At 36.3% G+C, this 22,165-nt stretch overlaps 1 protein-coding gene across 4 annotated transcripts in view; it reads left to right on the forward strand.

Annotated features, from left to right (window-relative positions):
* The window catches only part of ZFYVE16 (zinc finger FYVE-type containing 16), a 79,012-nt gene that overhangs the window by 32,607 nt on the left and 24,240 nt on the right, over positions 1-22,165 (forward strand). For all 4 annotated transcript variants that reach the window (XR_008660969.2, XM_055298175.2, XM_055298171.2 and 1 more), the window contains 9 exons: positions 915-1,023; positions 3,565-5,816; positions 6,739-6,835; positions 9,914-10,075; positions 12,069-12,211; positions 14,802-15,180; positions 16,376-16,498; positions 17,216-17,371; positions 18,262-18,486. Coding sequence is in view for 3 of the 4 variants with exons in the window: in XM_055298175.2 (XP_055154150.1) it covers positions 954-1,023; positions 3,565-5,816; positions 6,739-6,835; positions 9,914-10,075; positions 12,069-12,211; positions 14,802-15,180; positions 16,376-16,498; positions 17,216-17,371; positions 18,262-18,486 (3,607 nt within the window). In the remaining variant the exon portion in view is untranslated. The remainder of the gene's footprint in view (positions 1-914; positions 1,024-3,564; positions 5,817-6,738; positions 6,836-9,913; positions 10,076-12,068; positions 12,212-14,801; positions 15,181-16,375; positions 16,499-17,215; positions 17,372-18,261; positions 18,487-22,165) is intronic.

Raw genomic sequence — 22,165 nt, forward strand, 5'->3', positions numbered from 1 at the left:
AAATGTCCATCAATGATAGACTGGATTAAGAAAATGTGGCACATATAGACCATGGGATACTATGCAGCCATAAAAAAGGATGAGTTCATGTCCTTTGTAGGGACATGGATGAAGCTGGAAACCATCATTCTCAGCCAACTATTGCAAGGACAAAAAACCAAACACTGCATGTTGTCACTCATAGGTGGGAATTGAACAATGAGAACACCTGGACACAGGAAGGGGAACATCACACACCGGGGCCTGTCGTGGGGTGGGGAGATGTGGGAGGGATAGCATTAGGAGATATACTTAATGTAAATGATGACTTAATGGGTGCAGCACACCAACATGGGGCATGTATACATATGTAACAAACCTGCACGTTGTGCACATGTACCCTAGAACTTAAGGTCTAATATAAGAAAGTATATAAAAACATTCCAGAGAAGTTTATGGAAAGAGATGACATGTAAACCCTGCTGAATAATAGTTTCATTTGTTAGAGTAAAATTGTCTTCCAGAAAAAAAAAAAAAGCATTTAAGGCTCTAAGTATCTCTTGAAGTACCACTTTTCCTGAATCCCAGCGTTTTTATATGCATTATTTTTATGTGTTTGTAGTTTGATATGTTGTATTTATAAGTAGTTTTAACTTTCCATTATGAATTCTTCTTTGACCCATGAGTTATTTAGGTAAGTGTTTAAAAATTTACAGTAGTTTGTATATGCAAATATTATGTTGTTAGAGTTGGTGTTCGTGTCATTTTTACATACACAGGGGCAATTTCCCCAACTAAATTGTATATTCCTTAAAGCAGCACTCTTAAATTTTATTTCTGTGTCAATTTCTTTACTGTGTTTCCTGGCATGGAATACATGGCATAAAATTTATGTTATATAATTAAATGAAATATTATTATACTCTATTTTTTAGGCATACAAGAATTAAATTCTGAATAAGTCTACAGGTAGGATGGACAGTTATTTTAAAGCAGCTGTCAGTGACTTGGACAAACTCCTTGATGATTTTGAACAGAACCCAGGTTTGTTGATTTTCCATTTTTGCCACTAATGGAATTTAAAAATATCTGTAATTAAGTCATCTCAGGTATACAGTAATATTAGCAAAATTTTCTTTCAATTTTGGTCACATTGTTATCTTCTGCAAAAAGTTCATTTATTTCATAATAAGATGTTAGTTGATTCTTAGACTGAATGGGACCCATAGTCAGAAACAGAAGTAAGGAACCTAGAAGGTTTTTTTCTAGATACAAATTAGCTATAAGACAGACATTTCTTTTCTTTTCTTTTTTTTTATTTTTGAGACAAAGTCTCATTCTGTCTCCCAGGCTGAAGTGCAGTGGCACAATCAGAGCTCACTGTAGCCTCAACCTCCTAGGCTCAAGCATTTCTCCCACTTCAGCCTCCAAGTGGGACCATAGGTGCATGCCACTATGCTGGCTAATTTTTCAGTTATTTGTAGAGACAGGATCTTCCTATGTTGCCCAGGCTGGTCTCGAATTCCGGGGTTCAAGTGATCCTCCTGCCTCAGCCTACCAAAATGTTCGGATTATAGGCATGAGTCATGTACTTGGCCCCAGAAAGACCAACATGTGAGCAAGCTAAAAGCAACTTGAGGGTTCTGCATGAATTGGTATTTCATTACAACAAGAGATGGTATTTTATTTTATTATTATTTCTTTTTTGAGATGGAGTTTCACTATTGTTGCCCAGGCTGGACTGCAGTGGCGCCATGTCAGCTCACTGCAACTTCCGCTTCCCGGGTTCAAGCAATTCTTCTGCCTCAGCCTCCCGAGGAGCTGGGATTACAGGCGCCCGCCACTATGCCTGGCTAATTTTTTGTTTGTTTGTTTGTTTCTGAGATGGAGTCTCACTCTCTTGTCCAGGCTGGAGTACAGTGGCACGATCTCGGCTCACTGCAACTTCTGCCTCCCAGGTTCAAGCGATTCTCCTGCCTCAGCCTCCCGAGTAGCTGGGACTACAGGTGCCCACCACCATGCCCAGCTAATTTTTGTATTTTTGGTAGAAACGGGTTTCACCATATTGGCTAGGCTGGTCTCGAACTCCTGGCCTTGTGATCCACCCATCTCGGCCTCCCAAAGTGCTGGGATTACAGGCCTGAGCCACCAGGCCCGGCCTAATTTTTGTATTTTTGGTACAGATGAGGTTTCACCATGTTGGCCAGGCTAGTCTTAAATTCCTGGCCTCAGGTTATCCGCCTGCCTCAGCCTCCCAAAGTGCTGGGATGATGGGCGTGAGCTACCACACCTGGGTGTTATTTTCTTTAAAATGAAGACTAGGAAACTGGAAGTCAGAACAAAGATGTTAGATTATTTTTTAGCTCTTCCTTAGACTGGTTTTTATAGTGCATCTAAGTTTCTTTTTTTTCTAAGTGACAGGGTCTTGCTCTTTCACCCTAGTCGGAGTGCAGTGGTGCAGTCATAGCTCACTGCAGCCTTGAATTCCTGCACTCAGGCAATCCCCTCACCTCAGCCTTCTGAGTAGCTGGGACTACAAGTGTGCGCCACCATGCCCGGCTAATTTAAAAATATATATATTTTTTACCGATGGAGTCTCACTGTGTTGCTCAGGCTGGTCGTGAACTCCTGGTCTCAAGTTATCCTCCCACCATGGCTTCCCAAAGTGCTGGGATTACAGTTGTAAGCCACCATTCCTGGCCACAACTAAGTTATTTTTTTGAGTGGAATTTTTATCACTTTATGATATCTACATTCAAAAGTAAAACCCAGAAAGTATTTTAAAGTCAAATAAAAATAGCTTTGGGTTCTCTCTCCTGCTGCCTTGTGAAGAAGGTGTTTCTCCTTTGCCTTCTGCCATGATTGTAAGTTTCCTGAGGCCTCCCTAGCCATGCAGAACTATTGGCTTCTTTTATCTGGATGTGGCTGTGGCCACCAACAGCTCCAGATTCACACTGCCACCTGAGAAGTCTCCTTCCTTTCTTCAAATTTTGAGTATCAGGAGAATGCCTCTAAGTGGCCCATCTTGAAACAATCACATGCCCATCACCATGGCCATAGCGTGTGATGCTACTACAATTGGCAACCTCAATTAGAGCACCACAGGGGAGTGAGGGTAGGATCCAGGTGATAGAAAAATGAACAAGTAGAAAGCCAACTTGAGGAGTCCTCCCAAACAAAGGAAAGATCAAGGAGATCAAATTATCAGAGCAACTATGCATGAGATCAAGATCTAAGGACATTCATTTATGCACTCAGTCATTTCTTGAACGCTTAAGTTTCAGGAATTATTTTAAGCAATGGGGGTGTAAGTCAGAAAAAAAAGAGACAAGGTCCCTGCACTTGTGACACTTACTTTCTAGTTAATTGAAACAGCCAGTAATCACAAACAAGATAATTTCAGATAAAAATAAATGCTCTAAAGGAAATAAAAAAATAGTTTTGGAGGTTATTTCTGTTTTTCAAAAGGATAATCTATGTTCTTCAAAAAAAGTGTATTTAGTTTAGAAGTCTTGGGAAACATAATATGTTTAATAATTTTTATTTGATTTGAGTCTCCCGAATAACTCTGTTTCTCTATTTCAGATGAACAAGATTATCTCCAAGATGTACAAAATGCATATGATTCTAACCACTGCTCAGTTTCTTCAGAGTTGGCTTCCTCACAGCGAATTTCATTGCTCCCAAAAGACCAAGAATGTGTTAATAGTTGTGCCTCATCAGAAACAAGCTGTGGAACAAGTGAGAGTTCCCTGAATGAAAAAACACTCAAGGGACTTACTTCTATACAAAATGAAAAAAATGTAACAGGACTTGATCTTCTTTCTTCTGTGGATGGTGGTACTTCAGATGAAATCCAGCCTTTATATATGGGACGACGTAGTAAACCTATCTGTGATCTGATAAATGACATGGGTAACTTAGTTCATGCAACTAATAGTGAAGAAGATATTAAAAAATTATTGCCAGATGATTTTAAGTCTAATGCAGATTCCTTGATTGGATTAGATTTATCTTCAGTGTCAGATACTCCCTGTGTTTCTTCAACACATCATGATAGTGATACTGTCAGAGAACAACAGAATGATATCAGTTCTGAATTACAAAATAGAGAAATTGGAGGAATCAAAGAATTGGGTATAAAAGTAGATGCAACACTTTCAGATTCCTATAATTACAGTGGAACAGAAAATTTTAAAGATAAAAAGATCTTTGATCAGTTAGAATCGATTGTTGATTTTAACATGTCATCTGCTTTGACTCAACAAAGTTCCAAAATGTTTGATGCCAAAGACAAGCTACAACACAAGAGCCAGCCATGTAAATTGCTAAAAGATGATGGCTTAGTAAAAGAGGAAGTAGATGTGGCAGTCATAACTGCTGCAGAATGTTTAAAAGAAGAGGGCAAGACAAGTGCTTTGACCTGCAGCCTTCCGAAAAATGAAGATTTATGCTTAAGTGATTTAAATTCAAGAGATGAAAATTTCAAATTACCTGACTTTTCCTTTCAGGAAGATAAGACTGTTATAAAACAATCTGTACAAGAAGACTCAAGAAATTTAGACCTTAAGGATAATGATGTAATCCAAGATTCCTCTTCAGCTTTACATGTTTCAAGTGAAGATGTACAGTCCTCATTGTCCTGTCTTCCCACATCTGGGTCTATGTGTGGATCATTAATTGAAAGTAAAGCACGGGGTGATTTTTTACCTCAGCATGAACATAAAGATAACATACAAGATGCAGTGACTATACATGAAGAAATACAGAACAATGTTGTTCTAGGTGGGGAACCATTCAGCGAGAATGATCTTTTGAAACAGGAAAAATGTAAAAGCATACTCCTTCAGTCATTAATTGAAGGGATGGAAGACAGAAAGATAGATCCTGACCAGACAGTAATCAGAGCTGAGTCTTTGGATGGTGGTGACACCAGTTCTACAGTTGTAGAATCTCAAGAGGGGCTTTCTGGCACTAATGTCCCAGAGTCTTCTGATTGTTGTGAAGGTTTTATTAATACTTTTTCAAGCAATGATATGGATGGACAAGACTTAGATTACTTTAATATTGATGAAGGCGCAAAAAGTGGCCCACTAATTAGTGATGCTGAACTTGATGCCTTTCTGACAGAACAGTATCTTCAGACCACCAGCATAAAGTCTTTTGAAGAAAATGTAAATGACTCTAAATCGCAAATGAATCAGATAGATATGAAAGGCTTAGATGATGGAAACATCAATAATATATATTTCAATGCAGAAGCAGGAGCTATTGGGGAAAGTCATGGTATTAATATAATTTGTGAAACAGTTGATAAACAAAATACAATAGAAAATGGCCTTTCTTTAGGAGAAAAAAGCACTATTCCAATTCAACAAGGGTTACCTACCAGTAAGTCTGAGATTACAAATCAATTGTCAGTCTCTGATATTAATAGTCAGTCTGTTGGAGGGGCCAGACCTAAGCAATTATTTAGCCTTCCATCAAGAACAAGGAGTTCAAAGGACCTGAATAAGCCAGATGTTCCAGATACAATAGAAAGTGAACCCAGCACAGCAGATACCGTTGTTCCAATCACTTGTGCTATAGATTCTACAGCTGATCCACAGGTTAGCTTCAACTCTAATTACATTGATATAGAAAGTAATTCTGAAGGTGGATCTAGTTTTGTAACTGCAAATGAAGATTCTGTACCTGAAAACACTTGCAAAGAAGGCTTGGTTTTGGGCCAGAAACAGCCTACTTGGGTTCCTGATTCAGAAGCTCCAAACTGTATGAACTGCCAAGTCAAATTTACTTTTACAAAACGGCGACACCATTGCCGAGCATGTGGGAAAGTAAGTTATAAAAATCTTTAAGTCTTTTGTTCTTTTGAGACATTTTAAACAAATACGATGTGATAGAAAAGGCTGATTAACAGATAATTACAAGATTGAGTTAGTTTAAAATCAGTGTTTTTCATCTGCCAGTCAGGGAAATATATAAAGCAGTGTCATTTTGCAGATTGCTTGATGGTTGAATAAATGTTACATTGTCAGGGGCATTAATTACATGCTGGGAAATGAGAAACAATTATTTAATTACTAATTTTGTGACAAGAATATTTGTTCTTATCTCTCTAGTATTGACACATTAAATATTCCAGATTTGGTCAGATTCCCCTTTGTCCTTGAACATTTAATTTCAAGACCAGTTTACAGCTAGTGTTGTGATCAATGCCCAGGGAAGCACTCCAGAGCAAATTGGCTTCCACAGCATTCAGAATACTGAAGCTGACCTTGAGTTCTGACTGATAACAGTCAAGATAAAAAGATTGTCTATAAATTCTATGGGTTGCCCATAGAAATCCTATTACATTTTTATTCAGATTTTTCAGTAATATGTTGGTTTCAGATCAGTCCTTTTTTTTAACAAAATAACATTTTACTTTAAAAAGTTTTAAATGAAGAACTACAGAGAACTTTTTAATATTATGAACTTATTCATTAAAGATAGTTTTTGTTCTCTTTCCAATGAACAGAATTGATTTAAAGGAATTGTCCTTATCAGAAATACGGTATCAAATTGCAGAAACCTCATTTAAGTTCCAAAAAAAAGAATCATTTAAGAATTCCACCTATGATTATGGTGATTAGGAAATGATTTATACAATAAGGAAAAAGAATTTTGGATAATTAGGTTTAGGACCTCCCCACACTGCCTCTAGTAGGTGTAAGTATTCTTGAAACAAAAACAAATTTGATATTTTATTCTTTATAGGTATTTTGTGGTGTCTGTTGTAATAGGAAGTGTAAACTGCAATATCTAGAAAAGGAAGCAAGAGTATGTGTAGTCTGCTATGAAACTATTAGTAAAGGTGAGTATTAACTTGATATATTTTCTTCCAGTAATTGAATATATCTTAAAATTAATTGGATTGTGACAAAGATAAACTTCTTTATTTTCTTAAGGCAAGGACCTAGTGTTGAATTATCTGGCTTAGGTGGGACATCCCAAGGCTTGGTTTCTCTTCTTTTTGTTCCACTCTCACAATTAATACTACCAATCTGGAAAGGAAGCATTCAGTTTCTGGAGTGGCAGTTCATTAACTTTTAACAGGTACTAAGTCCCTAAATGCTGCATTTCATCTGCCTATTTGTTTTTGTTATCATCATTGTCATGTTAATCATCTTAATCTAAATAAACACTTGTAGATACCTACCAATAAGTAGTACTCAATCTTATGTATTAATAGCATAGGGCAAGATAATTGTTCACACCCTTTAGAAAATAACGACCTAAAATGAGAGTACAAGATAAGGTGGTAATATTTATGATTTTATAAATTCATAGGACTGCCACACTATTTGCACATTTTTGTCTCATATGTTTTTTTTCCTTTCTCAACTTTAAAATTTTGCGTATTACACTTCCCATTATTTCTTTGGCTCTCTAACTAGCTACAATTATTAACAATAGTCTTGGTGGTCTTTGAGTTCTCACAGGTTTTTTGTGTGTGTGTGTTTGTGTGTGCGTGTGTTGTGTTTTTTTCCCCAAGTCCATGTTTATTCTTTTGAGTACCACTTGGCATTTTCAAAGATTCGTTGACAGTTTAATTCCCAGCAAATATTACTTGGGCCTTTTTTGACCAGACCTGTGCACTAGCTCAGGCGCTGCTTCCTGTTAGCCAGGGGAATGAATACCTGATAATAATTTGTTTTTCTCTTTTGAATGAAGATAACTTTTTTCAGCAATTCTCCAAAAAGCTCTGATGTGAGTCTGTTAGCCTGAGGTAAGCTGCTTTTCTCCCTGCTGTTGACCTGTGCTCTGGAAGATAACAAAGTGTAAATCTTTTTATGTTTCCATGTTACCACCATTGTTTATGAAGAGGTTAGTTTAAGTGCTTATAGTTGTTTTGTTTTTTCTTATGCTGTTTCAGTAGCCTAGAAGATGACTGCTGGTGCTGTTAGCCAAGGCAATCTGCTAGAATTCAGAAATTTTAGAGCAAGCTCCCACATAATTATCTCCCCCACTTAAAAAGAAATTAAACATCCATGAAGATTTGAAACGTTATTTATGTTGACAGGTCAGATTTTTGGGTGAGCATTCAGACATATTTTGACTCTAAGGGTCCAGGAGGGGAGAAGATATGATCATTAAAGAAATTCAGTAGAATACTGAGATCAAGCTTTGGTTTATCAAAGAAAATACTGTGGAATGAGCTTATTTAGTTATCTGTTTAAATTTATTCTATTTTGATGTCTTATAGCATATAGTTTCATTTACGGTGCTATTTATCATTAATTTATATGCCACAGGAGAGCATAAATAAAAGTTAATACCAGCTTTAGGGTTGAAAATAATAGAAGTGATCATTTAAAATAATGGTATCAAATAAGAAGAGAAAGATGGTTCATGGGTTGTGAGACATATTCCATGAAGGATTGGAAGAAAAAGATAATTTGAATAGAGATTATAGGTAATGAGAAAGCTGTCCTGAGATTATGTGAGTTTCAGGGAAGCACACATGTGAATATCAATAAGTAGATTTGAGGCAAGTTAGAAATTACTTTGAAATCCAGAGTAAAGTGTTTGGATTTCACTTGGTTAATGGAAGCCATTTTATGAGTGCCATCATTCAGTGACACTTGAGGAAGATTATTTTAGCAGTGGCAGCGTTGATAGCAGATCAGTTTGGAGAAATGCTGAAGGGAGAGCTATCAGTGTTGTTCCTTGTTTTTTGGATGAAGAATCACTCAGCAGTATTCAGGCAGTATTCTGCATTTTGAAGTTCAAGCTGAGAGCATAATAGAAGCTATATTCTCATGAAATTTATGAATGTATGTAGAGATGGATAGTAAACAAAAAGATATCAGATGGTGATAATACCCTAAATTAAAAAATTTAAAAAGTGTAAGAGTGATAGATAGTTAACAGATCAGTGGCAAAAGGAAATTTTTTCTTTTTGAGATGGAGTCTCACTCTGTCACTCAGGTTGGAGTGCAGTGATGTGATCTCAGCTCACTGCAACCTCTACCTCCCAGGCTCAAGCAGTCCTCCCACCTCAGCCTCCCTGGTAGTTGGGACCACAGGCACACACTACCACGCCCAGCTAATTTTTTGTATTTATGGTAGAGATGCGGTTTCACCATGTTGCCCAGGCTGGTCTCAAAGCAATCCTGAGCTTAAACGATCTGCCCGCTTTGGCCTCCCAAAGTGTTGAGATTACAAGCGTGAGCCACCGTGCCTGGCCTTAGGTGGTATTTTTTATAATGTGATCAGAGTAAGGCTTTATGGTAATATGACATGTGAGCAGAGTCTGGAAGGAAGTGAGATGATAAAGCTGTGTGAGTACGAGAACATTCTAGGCCAAGGGAATAATAGGAGCAAAGATTCTAAGCTGGAGGAGTACTTACTTGAAGAAGAAGGAGGTCTGGGTGGCTGGACCATAGTGAATGAGTGGGATTGTAGTGAGAGATGAGGTCAAACAGGTAACTGGGAAAGTGGAGGAGGTAGGGATGAATTATGTTGGGTTTTGTGAGCCATTGTAACAACTTAAATTTTCACTTTAGGTAGCCATTAAAGGATTTTAAACAGAGGAATAATGAGATATGATTTATATCTAAAAGAATCTCTCTAAACTATGTTGGAAATAGACTCTAGGGGTACAAGGGCAAAAACAGTCATGTAATAAGGGTTATTCTCTGTAGATATCAAACATACACCAGATATAATATTGAAATAACTTATTGGTAGCTTATCAGAGTGGCATGCTGCCAACTACAGAGCCTATGCTAGCTACTCAGACAGTATCTCTGCCAAGTGCTACTTCTTTTTCTTGATTAGCCATTTCTTTCTCCTCACAACTTGAAAAATAGAATATTTATTGTAATTTACTTTGAAGTAAATTCCGAAAACATCTGAGATTTTAACACTATTGTTTTCCCCTTTATAGCTCAGGCATTTGAAAGGATGATGAGTCCAACTGGTTCTAATCTTAAATCTAATCATTCTGATGAATGTACTACTGTCCAGCCTCCTCAAGAGAACCAAACATCCAGTATACGTTCACCAACAACTTTGCCAATCTCAGCACTTAAACAACCAAGTGTTGAAGGTAATAGAAGAAAACTGTGTCTTAGACTAAAGATAAATTATTGAAATAGAAATTCTCTAATGTAGCCGGAGTCTAGTCAGGAAAGAGAAACCAGACTAGATATCAAGCGGGATTTAATACGGGGAATTGGTTACACATGCAGGCTGGAAGACTGGAAGAGCAAAAAGGCTGCCTCAGCAATTAGTAACTGCAGGAAGCAACCACCACAACTGGAGTTTGGGGCTACAAAAGGGGAAAGCCTAGAGCTCAGTGCAGGAGCACCAGGAGGTGCTTGGATCTCAGATGTGGGAGTCAGAAGCCATGGTCACAGCACCATGAAGAGGCCTCATATAGTTGGTGCTCAGATGACTAAAGTAGACCTCCAGATTTGATGTTAGGAGTACTGAAAATAATGAGTCTAGCAGCTGTATCTGTTGGTGGTGTTGCTGCAAAGATCCTGGCAGGAACCAGAAACAAAGAATTCCTTCTTATTTCTTCCCACCTTATGGTCTCCCACCAGTGCCTGCTATTGGAAAAAGCTGACCAAAGCCAGTAACAAGAGAGTCTGAGAATTGCACTTTCCAGACTTCCAACCTGGCATCCAAGAGCCCAGTGTAGAGGGTGAGCTTGGGTTTGAGAGGCAATAGATAAATAATTGTTCTCTCTACTTTTCCTTAAAAATCTATTTTTAATTGTGTATTTTACCACAGTAATAATGTTTTCTAAATCTATTTTTAAATCTTTGAGTTGTCTGTTCTTTTTTACAAACTATCATCAATTAGCATCTTGAGTAAGGCACATGTAGGTCTTTAAATATGAATTATTAGTCTGTAACATGCTAGAAAATAATCCTAAGTATCAGTTAAAGGCAAATTTGAATCCTTCTATTTTTGTGGACTTCAGTTTATTACTCAGTAACTATTTTCCATTTATTATAATGAAATGAGACAGCATTATATGGTCGTATATTATAGCTCTAAAGATGAATAATTTGTGTTTGAAAATATGTATATATTCTATTGATAACCCAAATGATTAAATTATAAAAATGTTACAAGTACGAGAAAGATATCTTATTTAATATGTCTACCTACATTGCAAAAAATATGTATATATAATTGAAATTTTTTCAGAGTTATCTTTATGATGTTCTGGAAAGTAGACATTGAACCTTTTTTTTTTTAATTGTTCTAAAATCATCTGGCAGAGATTTTCATAACCTTCCTCTATGGATGCTTTGTAAGAAAAGAGAAAAATGTTTATGCTGATATCTAGTTATTTCCTTCAAATTTGAAAGGAAATATTAATATGTATGAATAAAATTCAATATCCACATTATAAGAACAAAAAATGTTATGCTTCTCTTGTTAAATAAAAGAAAGAATTGTCCTGTGGTAGTAAGAAATGTCCTGTGATATTAAGACATTTCAAGTGATCCTGTTACCTTTTTTTAGGTTTTTAAATTTCTTTTTTTCTTTATATATATGTATGAAGAATATATAGATAAGCAATATATATATATATATATATATATATATATATATATATATGCTTCAGTCTACTGCACTTTTCATCACTGTACCTTAGTCCCTAAATGTTATTCAGTCTCTACTCCATACTCACACAAACTTAGCCTCAATAATAAAGGCTTTAAATCGTCCTTCTCTATTGTCTTTAAGGTATAATCTCTCCTATCTACTCCTCTTCAGAGTGATTCCCAGAGCCACCTCTGGTCTAATATGCTATGAATTAGATACATCTCCTGTCCATTCCTTTTCATAGTATATGATTGCCAGGGCCACTCTTGCTCCCTTTGTATGAATTAGATAGAAACAGACTCCACTCAGGGTAGAGGAATCACAAAAGGCCATTTCTCTAGATCTTTGTAGTCCTGAGAATTCAGGGGTCGTCACTGGATAGCAAAAAGCTTTTGAAAACATTTCCCAATCTATTCGGCATTAAATCGTTGCCATATTACCAGATTAAAATGTTTTACTTTTTCAATTGACTCTAGGACTATGTTCCAAAGAACAGAAGAGAGTATGGTTTGCAGATGGTATATTGCCCAATGGTGAAGTTGCAGATACAACAAAATTATCATCTGGAAGTAAAAGATGTTCTGAAGACTTTAGTCCTCTCTCACCTGATATGCCTATGGTAAGGAATTGAAAGAATAACTTAATTGACTAAATAAAATTTTATTTCGTAGATAATTCCTGGTGTGACTATTAAGAGTACTTTTTTTTTTTTTTTAACACTTTGAGCTTCCTAAAATAAGGGATGTATTGATATAGTGAATATATTTTAGATTTTACCCCCTTTAAAAAAAAGAGAGAGACAGTCTTGCTGTGTTGTCCAGGCTGGAGTGCAGTGGCATAATTACCACTCACTGCAGGCTCTAACTCCTGGGCTCAAGTGATGCTTCCACCTCAGCCTCCCAGGTAGCTGGGATTACAGATGTGAGCCACCATGCCTGGTTTAGACTTTACTGTTAAAAAAAAAATGTTTTTTTAATTACTTTTTTTTTAGAGATGTGGTCTCACTATTTTGCCCAGGCTGGTCTCAAACTCCTGATCTTTAGTAATCCTCCCGAGTCATTGAGATTACTGGTATAAATCACCACACTTGGCAGATTTTACCTTTTTTTTTTTTTTTTTTTTTTGAGATGGAGTCTCTGTCGCCCAGGCTGGAGTGCAGTGGCTTGATTTCAGCTCACTGCAACTTCTGCCTCCTGGATTCAAGCGATTCTCCTGCCTCAGCCTCCCGAGTAGCTGGGATTACAGGCACCCACCACCATACCTGACTAATTTTTGTATTTTTAGTAGAGACGGGGTTTCACCATGTTGGCCAGGCTGGTCTCAAACTCCTGACCTCAAGTTATCTACCCATCTCGGCCTCCCAAAGTGCTGGTTATTACAGGAGTGAGCCACCGTGCCGGGCCCAGATTTTGCCTTTTTTAAATGTCAGTTTGAGACTGGTTCTCACACTTTCAGCTTCAGGACCCCTTCATACTCTTATTGAGAACCCTAAAGTGCTACAGATTTCGTGGGTTATACCTATTGATAATTACTATATTAAAATTAAAATTCAGAAATTTAAAAAATATTTATTAACTAATTACAAAATAAGGCTATTACATTAGCAGAAATAATATTTTATGAAAATTTTTTTTCAGAACAAAAGTTTAGTGAGAATAATGGCATTATTTTACATTTTTGCCAATTTCTTTAATGTCTGACTTAATAGAAGACAAACATATTCTCACATCTGGTTCTACATTCTATGTGTTTTGATATGTTATTTTTTTTGTTAACTTATATGAAAAAAATTCTAGGACCTCACCAATTCCCTGAAAGTGTCTTGGGGACCCCAGGGATCTCTGAACCACATTTTGAGAACCAGTGGTATGGGGAAATGTAACGGAGATTTAGTAATTTAATTTATACTAATATCTATTTAGTTATTTTCAAACATTCAAGAAAGTATGTGATGGTGATATTTATGCTTACAATTACACAAATGTGCTAGGTGTTAAACAGAATAGCATCCAGATCACTAAGAATTCTCATTGTAAAGTGGCACATACTCATAGAAGCAACTATTTATGTATGAATTAGTAATGTTTTATGCATTAAATAGATTTATTGAGCATCACTCTGTGCCAGTCACCTGGTTGATTCTGGGTACATATATTAGAAAAGATGGATACTAGGCCTGGCGCCGTGTCTCATGTCTGTAATCCCAGCACTTTGGGAGGCCGAGGTGGGCAGATCATCTGAGGTCAGGAGTTCAGGACCACCTGACCAACATGGCAAAACCCTGTCTCTACTAAAAAAAATACAAAAATTAGCCAGGTGTTGTGGCGCACGCCTGTAGTCTCAGCTACTAGGGGAGACTGAGGCAGGAGAAAATCACTTGAACCCAGGAGGCAGAGGTTGCAGTGAGCCAAGATTGCACCACTGCACTGCAGCCTGGACAACAGGGTGAGACTCCATCTCAAAAAAAAAAGAGAGAGAGAAAAGATGGATACTTATCAGCTCTGTTGAAGTTTACATTTGGTAGAAACATATGCTGTTTGTCAAGAGTTCATGAGCTAGACTTTACAAATAGCTGTAATTACCATGGGTATGTTTCCTAGCTAGCACCTACTGTCAATCTATATTAATGAAAACTCTGAACAGGCTAGTAAATATTGAGTTCGTAAATGGTTCTTATTTAATACTGACTTTGTACAGTCTAAAAAGAAAAAGGCTTTAGTGAAATAGTCTTTATGGGTAGTTTTTTCCAGGTGGTTACTCTTGTGGAATATAGCTAATGCACTGCTTCCTAACCACTCCCCTCCCCTTCTTCCTGCCTTGCCCCTCCTCCCTGCCCACCCAAGGGTTTTTGGCTATCATAAGAAGGGGAGAGCCTTGGATTGAACTAAGCTTGCTCACTGTGTGATATGGTATGGGATCTTGAAGTTCTTCTTGCCTCATTTTTTCCAATCTTCATATTAAGTCATTAATACCTACCTGAGCATGCAGTAAAACTAAAACCTTATGCTTCTTAATTCCTTATGCTCCTGAATTTGAAGAATCAAAATGGTACTGTTTCTTGGGAAATTTGACTGTAAGAGAATTTCTGAACCCATTTTGGTTTTTATTTATTCTTGTTAAAAAGATATGTTTGGCTATAGTGATCTCATTTCATAGCTGAACAGAGAATATGAACTGATTTGTTAATTTTTTTATTCCATGTTTTACAGACAGTAAACACAGTGGATCATTCCCATTCTACTACAGTGGAAAAACCAAACAATGAGACAGGAGATATTACAAGAAATGAGATAATTCAGAGCCCTATTTCTCAGGTTCCATCAGTGGAAAAATTGTCTATGAACACAGGAAATGAGAGGTTACCTACTTCTGGTTCATTTACACTAGATGATGATGTTTTTGCAGAAATTGAAGAACCATCTAGTCCTACTGGTGTCTTAGTTAACAGCAATTTACCTATTGCTAGTATTTCAGATTATAGGTTACTGTGTGATATTAACAAGTATGTCTGCAATAAGATTAGTCTTCTACCTAATGATGAGGACAGTTTGCCCCCACTTCTGGTTGCATCTGGAGAAAAGGGATCAGGTAGGGGAGCAGTTATTTAAATTTAAAAAGATTTAAAAAAATATACTGATGAATTTTATCTGTGACATATGAAATGTACTTTTTTTAACTTAGTTTGGTTGCAATATGTACTAAGGCTGGTAACTTTTGTTTACAGAAAGTCTTATTATATAAAAACAAATTCTAAAAATATTTGAACTTTTATGATCCATTTATCACATCTGGCCCACTAATTTAGAATGATTAGGTCTATGAGGGAAGCTCTTAAGACTTTTAGCCCGAAGAAATGTTTCCATTGTATTAGAATTTTGACACTGTATTATTACTATTTTTTTAGGAGCATGATACCTAAAGAAAAGAGCATTAGATTGGATGGCAAAGCTAGGAATTTTAGTTCCTTGTCTGCTACTTGTTACATCTATGACTTGTAGTGTGTTACTTAATCTCCGTGGGCCCCAGTTTCCTTTGTAAATAGAGAGAACCTAGATGATTTCTAAGGTCCTTTTTAAGCAGGAGATTCTATGGCTAACCCCGACCCCAGAGTGGTTTCTAGGATAGACACTCATCACTCCAGGCATTATGTCACATTCTGCAATATGAAATGGCAGTTCTCTGCGTGATAATGTAGGGGAATGAAGCTTTGGATCTCTGTTCTGTCAGTGGGAGCCATTACATGAACCTAGCTGTAGTGGCAAAAATATAGTAAGCCCTGTTCTTTGTATGCCATGCATATCTTTCTATTGATTGTCAAGATCTTTTTTTTTTTTGCTACCTGGTCACTGATACAGGCATATGGTCGCAAGTAGCTGATATAGGCATGTGGTAACAAGCAGCATATATAACGTGGCTCTAGACTACTTTCACAGACTTGTAAATATCAAAAATTATAAATGGAGTGCTTACCAAACTGGAATCTACTTTATAAAAACATTTGTCTTCAAACTTTGAAGGTGCTAAAATTATATACATTTGCTGTTTAATCAACAGTATAAATATACTATATGTAATATATGCATTACAGTATTAGTAACTTTACATGGAAAGAGGTAAAAATTAGTATATAACAGTTGTCTGGGGTGTTGATTTTATGAAACATGTTTGCTTCTGTTTTTAAATTTGATCAGGCCACTGGTGGATTTATAAATTTGTTTTTTTCATTTGTAAGCATATTTAACAGGATATTTATCCTGATTAATATATTACTTTCATCATTTAGTGCCTGTAGTAGAAGAACATCCATCTCATGAGCAGATCATTTTGCTTCTTGAAGGTGAAGGCTTTCATCCTGTTACATTTGTCCTAAATGCCAATCTACTCGTGAATGTCAAATTCATATTTTGTAAGTAATAATTTATCCCTATTTGCTTAATTGGTAAGCAGGATTTCTGAATTAATTACATCTTCAGGTTAGATTTTGACTGGCCATAGTGAAAAATAAGCAGGTTGGATATTGGTTTTTCAGCCAGATATGACTGTAAATAAATTTTGCAAATTTATGTTCAGTAGGACTTGAAACATGAGCTTACAGATTTTTATTAGCATCCTTGTCAATCTTAGGTTAAGGTCATGGGCTTATATAGCTCAGCTGTATTTTGATACTCATGATACAATTGACTATATCTCCTGTGGCTTTTAGATAAATCGAAATTTAACTGAAATAAGCAGGAACCCTGATTTAGTAGCAATAAAGACAGTTTTAAAGTAAGTGACATGTGACCTAATTAAAAAGTAAGGAAGTAATCCTTAATAATTAATAATCCTCACTACTCCATAATGTATCTCTCAGCTTTTCATTCTATTTGAAACTAAATTCTTATCCACTACATTTCAGCATGTAGTGCATCTTTTATTTTAGTGTTATTTATTAATTGGCTCCCTATGATAATCCTTTTCCTTACTTTATATGAATCTTATACAATTCAGTTTAAGGTTTTCATAAGGAGAACTTTGGGAACACAAGGAATTTGAAAAGTTATGTTAAGTGCAAAAACAATTGTTCTTAGTTTTTTGATTAATAGAAGTTGACATTAATAGTTACATTCTTTTATCATCTAAGATTCCTCAGACAAATATTGGTACTTTTCAACCAATGGATTGCATGGCTTGGGACAGGCAGAAATTATTATTCTATTGTTATGTTTGCCAAATGAAGATACTATTCCTAAGGACATCTTCACACTATTTATCACCATATATAAGGATGCTCTAAAAGGTATGGCATTTTATTTTGAACTGTTCAGACTGGGGAATGGATAAATTAGTTAAAGGCATTTATGGTTTTGGCTGTGCTAGCTATACTAAAGATTTATTTCTGTGAAGAGATTGCTGATTTCTGAAAATAGCTTAATAATTATTTTGTCTCCTTAAAATTAGCATTTTATGTGAATAGTGTCTATATGCAGATTTTTGTATTTTAAAAATGGAAATATATCTTTTTTTTTTTTTTTTTTTTTTGAGACAGTGTCTCCGCCTAGGCTGGAGTGCAGTGGCACAATCTTGCTTCACTGCAACCTCTGCTTCCCGGGTTCAAGTGATTCTTCTGCCTCTGCCTCTCAGGTAGTTGGGATTACAGGCACATGCCATCATGCCCAGCTAATTTTTGTATTTTTAGTAGAGGCAAGGTTTCACCATGCTGGCCAGGCTGGTCTAGAACTTCTGACCTCAAGTGATCCGCCCGCTTCAGTCTCCCAAAGTGCTGAGATTATAGGCGTGAGCCACTGTGCCTGGCCTGCCTCCTTGATTTTTCAATGTATCTATGTAATTTCCTTACTGTCTGTACAAGACTAGGAGATTTGATAAATTTTCACTTGACCATGCCATAAGGAGAAAAATTGGAAGGTTGGAAACATTTTCAAATTTTTGTTCATAATCCCCAATATCTAGGAATAACTGGGAGCTTTGTGTACAGAAGGTATTCAATAGATGCTTTTGCAAGAACAGAAATAAGAAAAAAAACCTATAGTGTCTTAACTTCAGACAGTTTATATTGGGACAGTGTATATGTATTGGATCAGTTTTCTGGATTTTGGACAAACTCAGAACATTTCTTCAAAACAATAACAAAACAACTTAAAATCTTTTTATTAATGATTTTATTTGCAGGAAAATACATAGAAAACTTGGACAATATTACCTTTACTGAGAGTTTTCTCAGTAGCAAGGATCATGGAGGATTCCTGTTTATTACACCTACTTTTCAGAAACTTGATGATCTCCCATTACCAAGTAATCCTTTTCTTTGTGGAATTCTTATCCAGAAGCTTGAGATTCCCTGGGCAAAGGTTTTTCCTATGCGTTTAATGTTGAGATTGGGTGCAGAATATAAAGGTAAGTTTTAGAGTAATAAGTTAAATTGCATATTTTCAAATATACTGAATGTAAAGACTTTCAGAGAATCATTAAAATCAATTTTAATGGATTAATGGAACTACTTTTGTTTTGCTATGCTTTTAAAGTTCTAAGACAACCCTCTTCTACTACCTGGTTGGTCTAGATAACTGTGGTATGTCTTCAAGTTTCTAGATGTTCATAAGTTCTTTTATTACCTAAAACTTTTCTTCTTAAATTTCAGAACAAAACAGAAAACTTTCACAGTGCAGGTTGAGTATGCCATATCTGAAATGTATTGGATCAGTTTTTTGGATTTTGGACTTTTTCAGATTTTGGAATATTCACAGAGTACATACCAGTTGAGCATCCCAGATTCAAAATCTGAAATGCTCCAGTGAACATTTCTTTTGAGCATCACGTTGGCATTTGAAAAAGTTATAGACCGGGCACAGTGGCTCACGCCTATAATCCCAGCACTTTGGGAGGCCAAGGCGGGCAGATCACATGAGGTCAGGAGTTCGAGACCAGCCTAGCCAACATGGTGAAACCCTGTCTCTACTAAAAATCCAAAAATTAGCTGGGTGAGGTGGCAGGCGCCTGTAATCCCAGCTACTCAGGAGGCTGAGGCAGGAGAATCACCTGAACCCAGGAGGCAGATTTGCAGTGAGCTAAGATCGTGCCTCTGTGTTCCAGCCAGGGTGACAGAGCAAGACTACGTCTCAAAAAAAAAAAAAAAGTTACAGATTTTAGAGCATTTTGAATTTTAGGTTTTTAGATTTTGGATGTTCAATATGTGTTAATTACCTTTGCTAAAATTTTCTTAAAAGCATGTACTATTAGGAGTTTGTTATGTTGCCTGTATATTAAGAAGGTAAATCGTTGCGTCTCTCAATTTTTCTACATCATAAAGCCAGACATAAAGGATTTTTGGGTTAGCAGTGCTATTGTTTTCAGTTACTGACTATAATTAGAAGCTAACTATTTTTAGGGAAGGAAGTACTTAAAAATTGTGGTTATTTTTCTAAGCTTGATGATTCTTATTTTTATATTCTGATGTTTATCTCTCAAAGGTGATAGAGCCTGTATCATTCATGTGTATGTGCATGTGTGTGTATTTACTTATCTACCCTTGACACAACTGGTGATTCTAAAGCTGCTGTGATGTTTATATATATGCTTATTTCTGAGTTAGAATCATTTCTAGTGTTAAACTTTTTTGAATTCCCACTGTATCTTTCATTTGACTTTTTTCAATAAATATTTATTGCATTTGAAATATATCACGTCGAATGAACTTTTTAGACATTTGATTCTAATATAATTTGGTAGGGATTTTCTTGGAGGAAAATTAAATGTTGAGAAGCTATAAAAGTGGTGATTACTATTTCAGAATAGACAATTTGAGAGAAAGAGATAATCTATTTGGAAATTTTATTAAACTGTGATTTTAGGGATGGGGGTTCTTTACCATTTAGGATTTGCATGTGTGATGCTATTAACTTGTGGGAAAAGTAACCAAATTTAATTTGCATCTCAGGTTTTGTACTGTGTGAACCAAAGAGCTTAAGAAATTTCACTTTAAGCCAAATGTTTCATCAATGCAGCCCAGTATTTTGTCTCTAATTTAATATTTGAATGCTTTTTTTAATAGATGATTAGGGGGATAAACTAGCTTATCAAATTATTATGGAACATGTCTGTAAGTATGGCCAGTATTTTGGCCAGTAGTACTTCTAGATAGTAAGTTTTCCCACACTGAAGGTTGGAGAATCATGGAGCAATACGAAGGGCTTATCATAAATCACAGGGACTGGAACTGCAAAGCTATGATAAGCTATTTAGTGGTAATGAGGGGAAATTGTCAGTTATACATAGAAGTTAATTCACCTCAGCTGTTTTCTGAATTCTTTCTGTTCTGCTAGATTTTACATAGACTGGCACTTTGACATTGTTGGTGCCCATGTCTTTTTAGATGTGAACTGTGTGTGTGTCTGTGTGTGTATTTTGTTACAGAGGTAATGTACATTTGAAAAAGCTAATGTGAAAGTTAAAGTCCCAAGAATAAAGACTGAAAGTAACTGTCTCAAATTAGTAATTTTTAAATCCTTTTGAAAATATCTGTGGTTTTATGTTGAGATCACTGGTTTTGAATACCATTAAATGTTCAAACAGATGATTTATGAGGTCCCTTTGTAACTCAGATAGTATGTCATTCTAAGCCATAACCTGTTGAGAATAGTGTTTTAAACAAAACTACCTTTTCATATTGCAAAGGTTGCCCGCTCATTCATATAAGGCAAAAAGTTAGCAGTTAATCATGTCCTTTATCATTTTTATGTCTTTTCACACTAATATCTTGTATTTTTTTCAAATCTAGACCCTCTGTCTTTCAAATAACTTAGTTGCCTTTTTAGAATTACAAAATATGTTTGTACTAGCAAGAAAATGACTAACTTAAGTCTTTAAAGCAGCTAATGTTGGGTATGTGGTGTTTCTTTAGAATTTTAAGGAAGTATATTTGTATAATAGGCATTAGAGAGATTAGTTTGCTTAAGACCTAACTTGAGAACTGAAGGTTACAAATATGTCTGTGTCTTATCACTAGAGAAATAGTCTTGCCTTCCTTTCCTTCAGAGTGCCTGCTGCGTTGCCAGTAAGGTCTCTTTTCCTTTTTGGTGTCCAGAATTTATGGTGCCCTAATGAAAGAACATAGTTAGGTGGCCGACCTCATGTCCCTTCCCTTTTTGTGCATTGGTTTCCCTGACTCTATCTGTGTATTTCTTTCTTTTTTTTTTTGAGACAGAGTCTCACTCTGTCACCCAGGCTGGAGTGCAGTAGTGTGATCTTGGCTCACTGCAAGCTTCGCCTCGCAGGTTCACACCATTCTCCTGCCTCAGCCTCCCGAGTAGCTGGGACTACAGGCGCCTGCCACCATGCCTGGCTAATTTTGTTTCTGTATTTTTAGTAGAGACAGGGTTTCACCATGTTAGCCAGGATGGTCTCGATCTCTTGACCTCGTGATCCACCCGCCTTGGCCTTCCAAAGTGCTGAGATTACAGGCGTGAGCCACCGCGCCCGGCCCCAGTGTATTTCTTTTATCATGCTGAACTAAGAACTTTAAAAGTTTACTACCATTCATAAATTTTTTTTTTTGAGACAAGACAATTGAATATTAATTATAAATGTCTTAAAAGTCTTTAGTTCTTTGTATTTCTCTTTAAATTATCAGAAATGTATGTAGTTCTAACCAATTATCATAATTTTCCACCCCCTATAATTTTGTGGAAACAAGATGTATAATGAAAAAATGGAATACTTTGGAATCAGACAAGCCTAGTTTCAAATCTGTTTCACCAGTTATTAGTCACTAGGAGCAAGTTGATTAATTTCTGTGTCTCAACTTTCTCATTTATGAAATAGTATAGACACACTCCATTAGGTTGTTGAATTTAAATAAGATAATATATGTATAGTTCCCAGTTCAGTGTAGCATCTAGTAGATACATAGATACACAGTAAGTGTTAATATTGTCTCTTGGCTGGGTGTGGTGGCTCATGCCTGTAATCCCAGCACTTTGGGAGGCCGAGGTGGGTGGATCACATGAGGTCAGAAGTTTGAGATCAGCCTGGTCAACATGGTGAAACCCTGTCTCTCCTAAAAATACAAAAATTAGCC

Source organism: Symphalangus syndactylus, chromosome 11, assembly GCF_028878055.3.
Source record: "Symphalangus syndactylus isolate Jambi chromosome 11, NHGRI_mSymSyn1-v2.1_pri, whole genome shotgun sequence".
NCBI classification, from domain to species: Eukaryota; Metazoa; Chordata; class Mammalia; order Primates; family Hylobatidae; genus Symphalangus; species Symphalangus syndactylus.